Source organism: Lynx rufus, unplaced genomic scaffold (assembly GCF_022079265.1).
Source record: "Lynx rufus isolate CCGP_SWC_20201006 ecotype Redwood Valley unplaced genomic scaffold, mLynRuf1.p SCAF_4, whole genome shotgun sequence".
In the NCBI taxonomy this organism is placed as follows: domain Eukaryota; kingdom Metazoa; phylum Chordata; class Mammalia; order Carnivora; family Felidae; genus Lynx; species Lynx rufus.
In genome coordinates this window covers 2,638,597-2,652,863 of record NW_025814856.1, presented here as the reverse complement: position 1 = coordinate 2,652,863, position 14,267 = coordinate 2,638,597, and the positions used below count along the sequence as shown (strand labels likewise).

The following is a 14,267-nucleotide window of genomic DNA, read 5'->3' as shown; positions in this document are numbered from 1 at the left end:
TGCCGGGGCGTCTTAGTGCCCACGCTTCAAGATCGAGTCCCATGCGTGCGCCTCTCCCTCCACGGTTCAGCAGGACACGGTGTCCGTCACGCCCCCGGAGTGTCTCGGGGGCCCCGGTACTCACGTCATCGTACAGGGAGCCGCTGATGTCGGCCCCGTAGATGGGGGAGACGAAGGTGAGGTTCTTCCAGTACTTGCGCTCCAGATCGTCGAAGTCCTGGTGCCGCGGGGTGCAATACCTGTGGGAGGAGCAGCACCCTGAACGTGGCCGTGGGGCCCCCCCCCATCCCCGGGGCGTGGAGAACACGGGCGCGGCCCCATGGCCGCCGGGAGGCTGAGCGCGTAAGGGATGGGGCTGCCCCGCCTGGGACGCCCCCCGCTCGCCCGCCCCGTCAGCCACCCGGGACAGCAAGGCCGGGAGGCTGGCGCTGTGTGGGGGCCGCAGGAGGAGGCGGCCGCCGCCCTGCCCTCGAGGGGCGCTTGGGCTGGGGAGCAGAGAGACCGCCCTCGGAAACGGAAACGCACAAAGCGCGCAGGGAGCGAGGGAGGGGACGCAGTGCAGGTGTGCGTGCGTGTGCCGTGGACGCCACAAGTGCAGGGCCGGGGCCACGGAGGCCCCTCAAGGTGTGCGGCTCCCCCTCGGAGGCCGGGCGTCGGGGGCCCGTCCCCACAGCGGCCTCAGCCCCAGCCGCGTACTTCTCGCTGTTGGCCAGGCGGCGGTACTCCCCGACCGTCATGGCCTTCTTCTGGATGTTGTACTGTGTGAAGAGGCCCGACTGGCCCGTCACCACCTGCTGGATGGGGGCCGGGATGACCACGTCGTCGATGTCATCGTACGTCTGCCTCGGCTTCCACTCCTTTGGGGGGATGATCTGCAAGACGGAGAGGGGCGACTCAGCGGCGCCTCGGACGCAGGGCCCTGCCCCGGAGACCAGCAGCGGCCCCCTGGGGGCGTGTCCGGGCCACACGCCTCAGGGCACCCAGAACCTTTTACGCGCTTCATCAAACTCCCAGCTGGTCTGTGCGGGGCCGCGGGCACCACTGCCCCGGCCTCCCGACACTGCCCGTCAGGCCCCCTGCAGCTCAGGACCAGCCGGGCCAGGACCCCGGAAGACACAAGGAGACTGGAGAGAGGCGACAAGGCCCACGTGCAAAGACACAGAAGAGTGAGTGAGGCACCGAAGGCAGGAGGGTGACGATGACACAAATCCGGGGGGACGAGACCTGGGAGGGCCGCCTCAGGAAAAGCACGCGCACTGCAGCTCTGGGCCAAGCCCTCGCCGCCCCTCTCCAGGAGGGACAGGAGGGCTGCGGGAAGTGTCGCCCCAGGCGGAAGGGGGGCCAGGTCTGTGCTGAACTTGCTCCTGGCCCTCCTCCTACCCCTCCTGGGCCGGGCGAGGCCTCCGGGCCGGGCAGGGGCCTCCTGGGTGCCAGGCGCACTTCTGTGAAGGCCCCTGTCCTGGGCAGGTGTTTGTAAACGACAAATCTCCTTCCCAGGCACCCAGCGGGCCACCCAACAGCTCTGGGAAAAGAACTAAACCAACCTGCCTTCAGTGCGCCAGCCAAGACCTCTGGGGAGGCCCGAGCCTCACCCAGCTGAGGGCCGGGGAGGACCATCGCCACACCGATGCTGAGTTTGCAGACGGCTTCCAGAACGGCTGCAGTTCATTCACCGTCCCCAAGGACTCCCCTATACACATCGGCGTTAGAAAACGTTTTGCTTGGCAACGAAAAGACTTACTCTCCAGTCACCTATTAACAGCAGAAAGGCTCACCTCCACCGTCCGCACTGCTGGAGTTATCGACAGACCAAGAGTAAATAACAACAGCCATTAGAAGAAGGCCATGGGTCCCGCCCAGGGGGATCCTGCCCCCAAGTGACATTGGGCGATTTCTGGGGACACCCATGGCCGTCACGACCTCCTGGTGTGGATGCGGGGTGCTGCTTAGGCCCCGAAAGTGCCCAGGACGCCCCCAGAGGGAATGACCCACCTCGAGGTCAGCAGTGCCCAAGCTGGGAACCCTGATTTTCATTAAATGGGGACACGGCTGCTCAGCCGAGGCCTTTTCTGGGAGACGTCCCCCCTCCTACTCTGTGCCCAGAGTTGCGGTAAGTGCCCCGGGTGCCCATGTCTGGTGTGAGGCCTCATGACAACGGGGTGTGGGGCTCAGCCTGCCAGTCCATGGTTTTCTTAGATTTCAAGTGAAAAATCAGACGAGTCAGGTGATAACGAGTAGCTAACACGCTGGAGGCTGGAAATGCCACAAATACAAACGAAAGGGCCTGTGGTTCGGGCACCCGAGACGCTCTCCCGGAGAACGGGTCCTGGGACGAAGGGCTGTGAGCCTGAGTGGCTCTTGAACCGTGGAGGTTGTGCCCCCTTATAAAGAAGCCTGGACTTACTTCCTCCTGCGGGAAAAGGGCCCTGGATCTGGTCCAAAATGTGTTCACCGAGGGGAACTGGGGAGTCTACCCACTCAGTTCCTTTGGAGGAAGCCGGTCCGTCAATTAAGGCTCTAAAATGAACCAAACGCGGGGCGCCTGGGTGGCTCCGTCGGTTAGGGGTCCAACTTTGGCTCAGGTCACGATCTCGCGGTTCGTGGGTTCGGGCCCCGCGTCGGGCTCTGTGCTGACAGCTCGGAGCCTGGAGCCTGCTTCCGATTCTGTGTCTCCCGCTCTCTCTCTGCCCCCCACCCCCACTTGTGCTCTGTCTCTCTCTACCAAAAATAAATAAATGTACAAAAAAAATTAAAATGAACCAAATGCGTCACTCCCAAATTTTCGACTGCCGTGGAAAACATCAGGAAACCAGAGAGGGATGCTTCGGGCCCTCATGAGCTACACTGGCCTGGCCACACACTAAGAAGGTTCTGGAAAAGGCATGTGACGGAGCGGGCCCAACGTGCTGTGGCCTGACGTCCTCAAATCTCTGTGAGACCAGGGTCTGAAAGGAGGCTCCCGGGTGCACAACGGCTCACAGGTATCGTGTGCCAAAACGGGAGCACCCTGGCTCCTCCCCTCGGTGCCTGGCGGGCCAGCGGACGGACCCCTCCTCGAAGCTCCTGAGGCCGAGCCACAGCCGAGGCCGAGAGGGACAGAAAGGCCACGCTCCCCAGATGAACGAGGCAGTGCCAGGGTGGCTCAGGGTGTCTGGGCAGCCGGGGCAGAAGGCGCATGGCGGGGGGAGCCCCCATAAGAGGAAACGGAATGAGGGGCCAGCCTCTGTCCCGACCCCTCGCGTTCCCAGAGCCATTTTGCAGGCTGCGGGCCTGGGTGGAGGAGCCACCGGACCGTAGGGACAGTCCCCAGGGGTGCGCCCGAGCGCGGAAGCCCCTGCTCCCTCCCACAGGACCCGACACCATGCCCCGCCCTCACGCCCCGCCCTGGTCCCCCCCCGCCCCGCGCTCCCCAAGGAGCCCAGGGAGGCCCCGCGCTGGCCTGAGAGGGCAGGGGCCCAGCTGGGCACTGGCCCCAGAGCACAGAGCAGCCAGGGAACGTGACAGGGGCACCCTGACAGTCCCAGAGCCTCCTCCGGTCCTGGGCCCGGGGCTCCAGCTCTATCTACTGAACGTACACCCCCAGCCCATCCCCCCAGGCCCTACAGAGCCTGGCGGGAGAGACAGATACAGCTCTGATGAAACAGAAACGTCCCGGCACCCCACACGGACAACAAAGAAGGGCGGTCAAGGCCGATGCGACCAGGGCGAGGGGACACGGGCATCAGCACAACGCTCTCAGGCCAGGAGGACACCAGGTCCCTTCTCCAAAGAGGCCAGCAGCCAACTGGGGTGCCCGGGGGGCTCAGTCGGCTAAGCACCCGACTCTTGATTTCAGCTCACGTCATGATCTCACGGGTCGTGAGTTCGAGCCCCACGTCGGGCTCTGCGCTGACCGTGTGAGCCTGCTTGGGATTCTCTCTTTCTCTCTCTGACCCTCCCTGGATCACACTCTATCTCAAAAATAAAATAAACGGACAGTAAAAAACAACAACAACAACAACAACAAAAAGCCAGCAGCCCTGAGAGCCTAGGTAGGGCCCCCCTGTGAAAAGAAGCAGGGGTTGCCCAAGGACGCCTCCCTGTCCCCGCCTGTCCCCACGGAGTGGCAGGGAGGCCCCCGAGGGACTCGAGGCCCCGGCACGCGGTCCCTGGCAGGCAGGCAGGCAGCAGGGGCGCGTGTGCACGTGTGGAGGGCGCGACTCTGCCGCCGTCTCTCAGGACGTGCCCGGGTCCGCCCCACGCTGCCCTCGCCTCCCCGCACGCGTAGGTGACCACCCGTCAGAGAAAGCAGCAAACAAACTCCCTGAAAGGAGCATGGAACACAGAAGGCAGAGGGAAAACGGACTCGAGAAACACCTGCCTCGCGACACATCCGGTCCCGACAGTTTCCTTCCGTCTAAATCAGCAAAAACGGACTCCACCGGTACGTGGGCTTACCACAGGGTCCCGGGGTACCAGGGCACAGAGGGGAAGCTCAGGGGCCGAGGAGTCAAGAGCGAAGGAAGGCAGAGGCGCAGACACGGTCCACACAGCGGACGCAGAGCCCACAGCTGCCACGGCACCAGGCACAGAAAGCTCAGGAAGCATCCAGGCCAGGGGGCCAGCCAGGAGAGCGGAGCCCGAGACAGTGAGGCAGAAGGAACAAGCAGGGATGACAGCCGCGGAGGCCTGACGGGGCTCCGGGCAGAGCCGTGCCGGACGGCACCTCGCCACGCCTCCCAGCACGAGGGACTCCTTGAACCAGAAAAGGCTGCCGTCCCGGGAAAGCACAGGTAGGCCAAGGACAGGGGCAAGGCGGAGGAGGCCCACGCCCACCGCCCGGGGCCCCCGCGACAGGGCGCCTCGATGGGGCAGAGCAGGCGAGAAACCGTCCCCTGACGGTGGCCCGCTGGGCAGAAGGCCCCCGGAACCTGCGAGAACCCAGGACCCAGGGTTTCCGGCTGAAGGAGGCTACAGGGAGAAGCGAAGCTAACGGGACAGCAGGGGCTCGGTCCCCAACGCGGAGGAAACGCCGTGTCCACACCGTCTCACGTACGATGAACAAAATCAAGAAGGAGGGCGGGAAGGAGACGCGGCGAGCCCGCTGCCCTCTGCGCGTCCTTAGGCTGAGATCAAAGGCGCGACCCTCACCACGAGAGGGACCGACACTCGCAACAAAGCCACCCAGAACCAGGCAGGGGCGGGAAGGCGAAGGCATCACTCTCCTCGCCGCGGCCAGGGGGCAGCACACCCTGGGCCAAATCCCGCCCGCCGCCTGCTTTCGCACAGCCCGAGAATCAAGAATGCTGACCGTTTCTTGTTGGGGTTTTTTCGCTTTTAAGTGGAAAAAATAACAAAAGAAGAAGATTTCAGGACAAGTGAAAACTCCACGGCCTTCCCGTTTCAGTGCCCCCAAGTACCGTTTTTACTGGCTCGTGGCCACGCCTCTCGGTTTACAGGTTCCCAAGGCGACAGAGCCGGGTGATGGGACAGAGACTGCCCCCCCCACACAAGGCTGCCCCACCGCCTGGCTCTCTGCGGAGAAGGCTTACAGACCCCTGGGTTGCAAGAACAGAGAAGCAGGTGTCCTAGATGGAGAGGCAGTCGTACGGGCAGCGACGAGAACTCCAGGCAGACAGGTTACAAATCCTCCAAACTACCGGGTGACACGAACACGAAGAAACCATGGTTTTTATGGTAAAAACACAACGCAGACCGTCCTCGTGTGTTTGCTGTCACGCACGGCACGCCCACACACATACGTGCGCGCAGGTGTGACCTGCGCGGAACGGGACGCGGCGCCCGGCGCCGGCTCTCGTCACCCGCCCTCGGCCAAGCGCCACCGCCCCCGGGGCTCGTCCCCGCCACCAGGTCCCACAGGGACAGGGGCTGTGGAACTCATTTGTGACGCCGGGCCCACAGGAAGAACTCCGTTAACGTCAGCTGAAAATGAGGTCAGAGCGGCCCCGCGAACCCACGAATGGGTGCCCGCCGCCCCCGGACACGGTCACGCCAGACCCGGGGCCGCGGGGCACACATGGGGCCGAGGCTGGTGGAAAGCGGCGCCGGGCCCAGGGCGTCACCCACCTTGGCCAGGCCCGCCCGGTGGGCTCCCTGGGACTCGATGTAGGCCACGTATTTGTTGAAGTCCTTAAATTCTTCCATGGTCGGGCGGAACGTCATGATTTTACAGCTCGGGTTCTGGGCCCCGTGATCCTCAGACCCCATGGCTGCAGCTGAGGGACCGTCACACCTGCGAGGGAAGGACAAGAGAGCGTGAGCGTGTCAGTGCCGCCACCGTTCCCAACACGCTAAAGATACCGCGGCCCCGGGAAGACAAAGGCAGGGCCCGCGCAGCGAGGCCAGGGCCAGAGAGGAGCCTGGGAACAGACTCCATCTCCACACTGGCACAAAAAATCAAAATGACTTCAACTAATTAAAAACAGAGGCGCCCTAGTTCTCAAAGCCAACGCACCACTGGCGGCCAGAGCACTAATTTCAGAGCAAGGGCCCCGAGAAAGCAAGGCTGCCCTTCCGGGGGATTTTGGATCCAGGTTCGCCAGCATCAGCTTCGAATCGACGCGTCTACCTCAGAGCCGATACCCACGCCCGCGGCAGCCCGCGGCAGAGGCCCTCGGAGGTGAGTGAGGCCGTGTGTGGCTGTGCCCTTCGCGGTGTGCACCCCCGAGCCAGCAGGAGAACCCCTCCCCCGGGCGGCCCCACTGTGAGCGGCGCACGGAACACTCGAGCGTTCCAGGGGTTAAGGGGTTAAGAGGCAGTCGGTGGCCCATCCCAAGCAGGGAGGGGCTTGGTGACAGACTCTGGGGAACGGTCCCTATTGTCAGATTAAGTTCTCCAAACTTGAGGGACAAAGACCAGCCTCCCTCCAGGGTCTGAGAAAGGTCGGAACCCAAGTGCACACAGACCTGAGAACTTGGAAAGCAATTAACCAGACCCCCCACGTAAGGGGGGCAATGAGAAAGAGGGGCAGGAAGCCCGCCGGTCCTGGAAGGACGCGACGCAGCCTCCCCAAAGGCACTCCCCTCCGCAGGCACTAGAGGGCAGCACGAGCCCAGGAATCTCTGCTCGGCCATCGGAACCGGCTGGGTAGGTTCTGGAGCCCTGAGCACCCCTTCCAGGCCCCTGAGGGTCCTGTCACGTGGCGGGGGGGGGGGGAGGGGGAGAGGTCATCACTGTCGCCCCATGTGCATAGTAAGGTCCAAAGCTTTTCCCTGAGGGGCGGCCACAAAGCTGAAGTGTGCATGGCAGGCCACAGACACCTGTGACAATAGGGGACAGCCGTCCTGGGTGGGATCACAGGGAACCACCATGAAAACGCGGCTGTATAAAGGGAGAGGGGTTGTCACCAACCTTCCTCCAGGGCAGCTATAGGCCTCCGGCCACAGCCGGGCTGCCCGCCCAGGAGACCGCCCCCTGGAGCCCTGACCAGCCCCATCCCGGGGACTGAGCAGCACGCAACCCCAACCCAGCCCAGTCGCCTGCAGCCAGGGCCTGGGACCCGAATCCCCACCCAACCCCCCGCCCTCTCCCCTCCAGCCCAGAGGCCACGGTGCAGGGCTCGCTTACGCTTACGACTTCTGTTGCTGCACAGAAACACAGGGTGTGTCTGTCCTGCGGGAGCCCGTGACCCTGGGGGTGGGGGCAGGGGTTGGGGAGACCCTGACCGGACCCTCTTGGAGCATCGGCACGGACTGAGCTGTGCAGGGAGCCGCAGAGCGGGAGAGTGAGGAGACCGCCCTGTGGGGGGACCTCACCCGAGACACCAGCTCTAACACCACGACGACAGGCTGCAGCTGAGGCTCATGGGCCTTTGTCTGCCCTCAGCCCACAGGCCACCCCCCACCCTGCCGCCCCCCACCCGTCTCCCACCACCCTGCCACCCCTCACCCCACGCCCTGCCACCCCCACCGCGTGGCGCGGTGAGTCCCTGGGGATCCCGCTGACCACCCAGCTTGTACGGATAAGCAGCCCCGCCCCCCGCTGGACACGACCACCTGGCCACGGCCGCGGGTCCTGAGCCCCCAGCCCGCCGTGGACAGGGCCCAGGCTGGCTGCCAGCGGGCACATTAGCACCCAACAGTCCCCAGCCCTGCCGTTCGTGACGGACGTGGGTGACCCATCCGCTCCACACACTAAACTCGTTTTTCGTCGTTCACCGAGGCCACACGCAGGTAGGTGGCAGGGCCCGGGTTCCCACACCCGACAGCTCCCGCTGGTGGCTTGGCTGGTGCTGGCCGGCAGCTCCTCTTCCTGCCGGGCCAGCTCACGTGTGGCCTGCGGGGGTGGGCGCACCGGTCACCACCAGCTGTGTCCCCTCCAGCGGAGGCCGCCTCCGGCCCCGTCCGCCAGCCGGCACCGACGGTGGGAGAGGACACCGGGCGGTACGCCCGCCATCCCGCCGCGACCGGCCTGCCCCGGGCAGAGCGGGGGCCGCCTCGGGTCCTGCCCGCACGAGCTCCCTCGCGCTTCGGAAATCACGACGCGGAGATGAGCGTCCCGTCCGGGAGGCGCAAAAAGCAGATGACAAGACGGCAGGCGGGTTTTCGGCACGCCCTACTCCAACCACCACCATCCTCTCGATTCAGCCCGGCGGTGGATTCCGTGTGATTTTTCTTCTGTCTTATTTGTGCCTTTCGAAATGAAGGTTTTGAGTAGGTAAATATAAAGAGGAAAATTAAAACGGTCTCTAATCCCAACACTCCATACCCTTGACACGTTCTTTGAAGGCAGGCAAATAAAAATCATACGTGTACGTGCTTACGAAACAGAAAAGGAATCTCACCGAACAGCGGCCCTGGGCCAACCTTCCAGTTTATTGGAAACATGGGCCGGGGGGGAGGGGGAAGGACCACCCTGAGGGAACTTGCAGAACGGTCCAGAAAGAGCGGTGGACTCTTTACAAGTCGGCGCCAAGCCGAAAAGCAGGCACGCTGACAGTGAAATACTAAAAAGACACAGCCCAGTAAAAAAGCGCACAAAGGACATTTCTTCAAAGAAAATACACGCACAGCCAACGATCCCATGAAACGCTGCTCACCATGATTGGCCATCAGGGAAACGTAAACCAAAACCACAGCGAGACATGCTACACCCCCACCAGGACGACCGTGAGAAAAAGGACGGACGATAACAAGTGTTGGCGAGGGGGTGGAAGGCAGAACTCCGACACACGGCTGGTGGGAACGGAAAGTGGGGCAGCCGCCATGGAAAAGTCCGGCGGTTCCTCAACAAGCGACACGCAGAATTTCCCAGGTGACCCAGCAATTCTGCTCGTAGACGTATGCCCAGGGGATGGGAAAACGTGTGTCCACGCAAAAACTCATACACCCGTGTTCAGAGCAGCGTTACTCACAATGGCCAGAAGGTGGAAACCACACAAGTGCCCGCTGACCGTTGCACAGATACGCACAACGTGTCCCCCGTGCACAGCACGTCCCTCGGCCGCGAGCAGGAGCGACGCGCCGACACCCAGTGCTCCGCGGACGGACCCCGAACACACGACGCTCAGGGAGGGAACCGGACATGAGAGGCCACGCGGGGTGTGAGTCCACGTGCGTGAAACGTCCAGAACAGGCTCCTCCACGGACAGGGAGCAGATTAATGGGTTTCGGGGGCCCGTGGAGGGGGTGGGGTGACTGTTGATGGGGATGGGGCTTCTTTTCTGGGGCGATGGAATGTTCTGGAATTATTGTGGCGTGCTGATGGTCACACAACTCTGAATACGGTAGAAACCATGGAACTGTATGCTCTAAGTGGGTGCGCTTTATGTGTGAATTACGGCTCAATAATTGGCTGTTACTACCCCCCACTAAAAATAAAGTAGAGGCGAGCGGAGGGTGGCAAGAAGGAAAGGGGAGGAAAGTTCTGCCCTTGGAGAAACCACTGCAACGGGCTCAGAGACGTCGGCGTGCCGTGACGGGGGAGGCAGGCTTCGGGAAGACGTCCGGGGACCAGTGCGGAAATCCGGGCAAGGACTGGATGTCAGGGAACAGCGGTTCGTCTGGGGGTGCGGTCATGATGCCGGTGACACTTCAAGACACTTTGTTAAAATCAAACGGGCGTGGCAAGCGCGACCGCTCGCTGCCCGCCGGGCCCTTCTCACGCTGTTTCCCGTCAGGGCTCACACACCTGCCTTGCTGGCCTGGGCCGCGGCCGGGCACGCCCCTCGATGGGGACCCCCTTGTCCCGGTCTCCCGTGCCGGGACGCAGAGGGCCGTTCCTCTGGGGGACACGGGGCAGGGAGGGGATCTGACTTTCAGCCGTCTTCGGATTTGCTTCCCTTCCATGCTCACAAAACCACACAAAACTTCTCATGCTCATCAGCTCCAAAGGCACGAAGCTGGCATGTTTCCACTCACTCCGTACGGCCCTCACGGACGCGGCCCGGGGCCACCCGCCTGCCGCTGGGGCCCGGGTGCCGGGCATCCTCCTTGGCCGACCGGGGAACAGGTGGTTTTAGGCCTTGGAGCTGGAAGTGGCCGAGTCGGGGACAGACAGACAACAGCACAGACTGGTGAGCGAGGACTCTGAAGACAAAGCCAGCGTGTGACAGGACAGCACCGGCAGGCGGGGGTCTGTTTGGCCAAAACCGAATGTCCAATTCGATCAGGGTGCAAATCACACGGAGGTCAGGGGCGAGAGAAAATTCCAGGCAGAGGGAAGAATCTTGGCGATGGCAGGGGAAAGGTGAGTGGATGGCGAGCCGGGAGGGCCACGTGGTGGGGCGCGTGCTATGTTGGGTTGACTGGGAAGCCCCTGGGAGTTTAGGGCAGAGGCACTAAGGGGTTAAGGACCCCATTAACATCCTGAGAAAGCCCTCTCTGGCCGTGGGAAATGGACGACAGCCAAGGCCGGCCTCGTGGGCTCAAGACCCGGGCAGTCACCCCTGGCCCGGGTTTAACACTCGGCCGTTGCCCACTTGAAATTATTCCATTTTACATTTTTTTAAAGTTTACTTATTGAAAGAGAGAGAGAGAGAGGGAGCAGGGCAGGGTCAGAGAGAGAGAGGAAGAGAGAGAATCCCAAGCCGGCCCTGCCACCATCAGCCCGATGTGGGGCTCAAACTCATGAACGGTGAGATGGTGACCCGAGCTGAGATCAAGCGTCAGATGCTTAACTGACTGAGCCACCCAAGTGCCCGAAATTCTTCCATTTTAGACTGAGAGGCCTAAGGGTCTCACTGCGTCCCGGGCCCGACAGGCACTACAGTCAGGCCCGGCTGCAGGGGGGCCAAAGCATGGAAGCCAGCAGACAAGGCAGAGCCAGGGACAACAGCAGAGTCGAGGGGGCTGGAGGATTTCAAGGGCAGAGGCAAGGGTGGGGAAGGAGGAACCAAGGGCAGGGAAGACCACTGGCCCGGCCGGCAGAAGGTGGGGGGGTGAGGCAGGTGGGAGAGGTTTGGGTAAGATTGTGGCGGGCAGCAGAACGCCCCCCAGACGGCCACGTCCTAGTCTCCGGGACCAGGACTGTGTCCCCTTCCACCACAAAAGGGACACTACAGAGCCTGACCCGGGGATGATCCTGGATCCTCATGAGAGAAGAGACGATGCAGGGGCAGAGGCTGCATATGGAGCCAAAGGGCCCGCGCCAGGGAAAGCACCCAGTCCTCTGAAGCTGAACAAGATCAAAAAAACCACTTCCGGGGGGGGGGGGCAGTGGGTATCTGGGTGGCGCAGTCGGTTAAGCGGCCGACTTCGGCTCAGGTCACGATCTCGCGGTCCGTGAGTTCGAGCCCCGCGTCGGGCCCTGTGCCAACAGCTCGGAGCCTGGAGCCTGCTTCGGATTCTGTGTCTCCCTCTCTGTCTGCCCCTCCCCTGCTCACACTCTGTCTCTCCCTCTCTCTCTCACAAATAACTAATCTTAAAAAAAATTAAAGTTTATAGCAGCGCTTTCAACAATAGGCAGATTATGCAAAGAGCCTAAATGTCCATCAACTGACGAACGGATAAAGAAGATGTGGTTTACAGATACAACGGAATACTACTTGGCAATGAGAAAGAATGAAATCCTGCCATTTGCAGCAACGTGGATGGAACCGGAGGGTATTATGCTGAGTGAGATAAGTCGGTCCGGAAAGGACAGATACCATATGTTTTCACTCCTATGTGGATCTTGAGAAACTTGACAGAAGACCATGGGGGAGGGGAGGGGAGGGGATGGGAGGGGAGGGGAAAAAATAGGTACAAACAGAGAGGGAGGGAGGCAAACCGTAAGAGACTCTTAAAAATTTTTTTTTCAACGTTTATTTATTTTTGGGGGGACAGAGAGAGACAGAGCATGAACGGGGGAGGGGCAGAGAGAGAGGGAGACACAGAATCGGAAGCAGGCTCCAGGCTCCGAGCCATCAGCCCAGAGCCCGACGCGGGGCTCGAACTCACGGACCGCGAGATCGTGACCTGAGCCGAAGTCGGACGCTTAACCGACTGCGCCACCCAGGCGCCCCTTAAGAGACTCTTAAATACAGAGAACCGAGGGTTGATGGGGTTGGGGGGAGGGGAGGGTGGGTGGTGGGCATGGAGGAGGGCACCTGTTGGGATGAGCCCTGGGTGTTGCTGTATGGAAACCAATTTGACAGCAAGTATTTTCGTTAAAAAAAAGAAAAAAAAAAGAATCGTTCCCTTAAAAATTAATTAATTAATTAATTAAAGTACATTAAAATAAGTTTTTAAAAAACAGGAAAGAAAATCACTTCTGCTCCAACGTCTCCAGAAGGAGCCACCTGCCGACGCCTTGATTTCTGCCCAGAAGTGTGGCCTCCCAGGCGTGGGAGAGAATCAAGTCACCGCGAATCCCTCAGGATTTCCACTCGTGTGACACCCCCACCCCCCGGAGGCTCCCTCGGCTGTGGGAGCCACGGCCGCCTCACAGGAGGGACACCCTGGAACCCCCGTCCCCTCCGCCCGTCCAAGCACAGCCCGACTTCTGGCCGCACGCTCAGCAGGCAGGGGGCGCCCGCCTCCCGTCCCGGCGGGGCCCCCCCAGACCCGAGCCAGGCCCCGCCACCCGTGCAGAGGCAGGGCGACACCGTGAAGCCAGAGCCAGCTGGGCTGTGCACCGGGTTTTTTTCCCTAACAGGGAGGGCGGCCCCGAGCCTCCCGGTGGGTTCCCTGGCTGCGACCCGCCTGACCTCTCACAGAAAGGAGAGTGTCCTCACCGCGAGGCCCAGAGCAGAGAGGCACATATGCCGACCATCGCGGGGACACACGCTCCCACGGGCGAATTCCGAGTACGTGAAGTTTATCTCCGTCAAGTTATTAACGTCTTTCAAGTCATTTGCTCGGGACCCCGCATGCCGCGGGCCTTCCTGGCCTGATGCCCTCCCGGCCACCCGGGACCAACGATCGCAGTACGTAAGGGCAGCGCCCGGCTGTCGGGGCAACCCCAGGTAGCTCCTCCCCACACCCGGAAGAGGAACAAGCATCGTCAGCCCAGGGATGTGTCGCAAGAGGGCGACGTTGGGCAGGGCTGCCCGCTGCCTGTTTGGGTCGGGGCCATTCTCTGAGTCACGGTCACCTGGGCCCGGGGAAGGCCTGGCACCCCACCCGGGGGTCTTTCAACGCAGGGACTCGTGAGCTGTGGGGGGAGACACCGGCCGACCCCGAGGAGTCCTCGGCCACCACGGGCCCTACACGGCCTGGCGCCCTCGTCCGCCCGCAACCCCCACCCCCACCCCCCCCCGCCCCAGCTGCCACCTGGTCAGGAGCAGAAGGCTGTCCCCACATCTGGAATCCAGCCCCAGGACAGAAGCCCCCTGGATCCTGATAGAGGGGCGCACTGAGCCCCGGAAGCCTCCCCGCAGAGTGGGAACAAACACGTGAGGGGTGGGGCCCCCACAGCCAGTGAGCAATCCGCAAACCGGAACCAGAGGGGAGAGGATTGCTCCGGCCCAGGACGCAGCCTCAGGTTTTCTGACTGAAGGGCTCAGAGACTGACCCTAACGGGTTATGAGGTCGGATGGCAGACGTTTTCCAGGATGTGGGTGGGGGGAATCTGCACCTCTGAGGTTGTGATGTGTAACATGCCTGAAAGTATGTCCTCTGAGCAAATGTGACCTTACGATGAAGGTTAACTGTGAGGAAATATAACCTTGAGAAATACTTAACTACCCTTGTCTTGGGAAGCAGCTGGGGCTCCATGAACATGATGTCTGAAAGTTCCCTGGGAACCCCAGTCCTTCTCGGGGAGGCCCATCCCCTGCCCCAAAGGGGCCTCTCTCCCCCCAACCCCTCACCTCTACCTGCCCCTGCCAGGCTCCGGGCCAGGAGGTC

The 14,267-nt window shown here is 62.1% G+C and overlaps 1 protein-coding gene across 9 annotated transcripts in view; it reads right to left on the bottom strand.

The window, feature by feature from the left end:
• KDM4B (lysine demethylase 4B) overlaps positions 1–14,267 on the bottom strand; it is a 135,715-nt gene that overhangs the window by 81,530 nt on the left and 39,918 nt on the right. For all 9 annotated transcript variants that reach the window (XM_047095737.1, XM_047095738.1, XM_047095744.1 and 6 more), the window contains 3 exons: positions 6,067–6,232; positions 697–872; positions 125–239 (listed from right to left, as the gene is read on the bottom strand). In XM_047095737.1, the coding sequence (XP_046951693.1) occupies positions 125–239; positions 697–872; positions 6,067–6,207 (432 nt within the window). In that variant the 5' untranslated portion in view covers positions 6,208–6,232. The remainder of the gene's footprint in view (positions 1–124; positions 240–696; positions 873–6,066; positions 6,233–14,267) is intronic.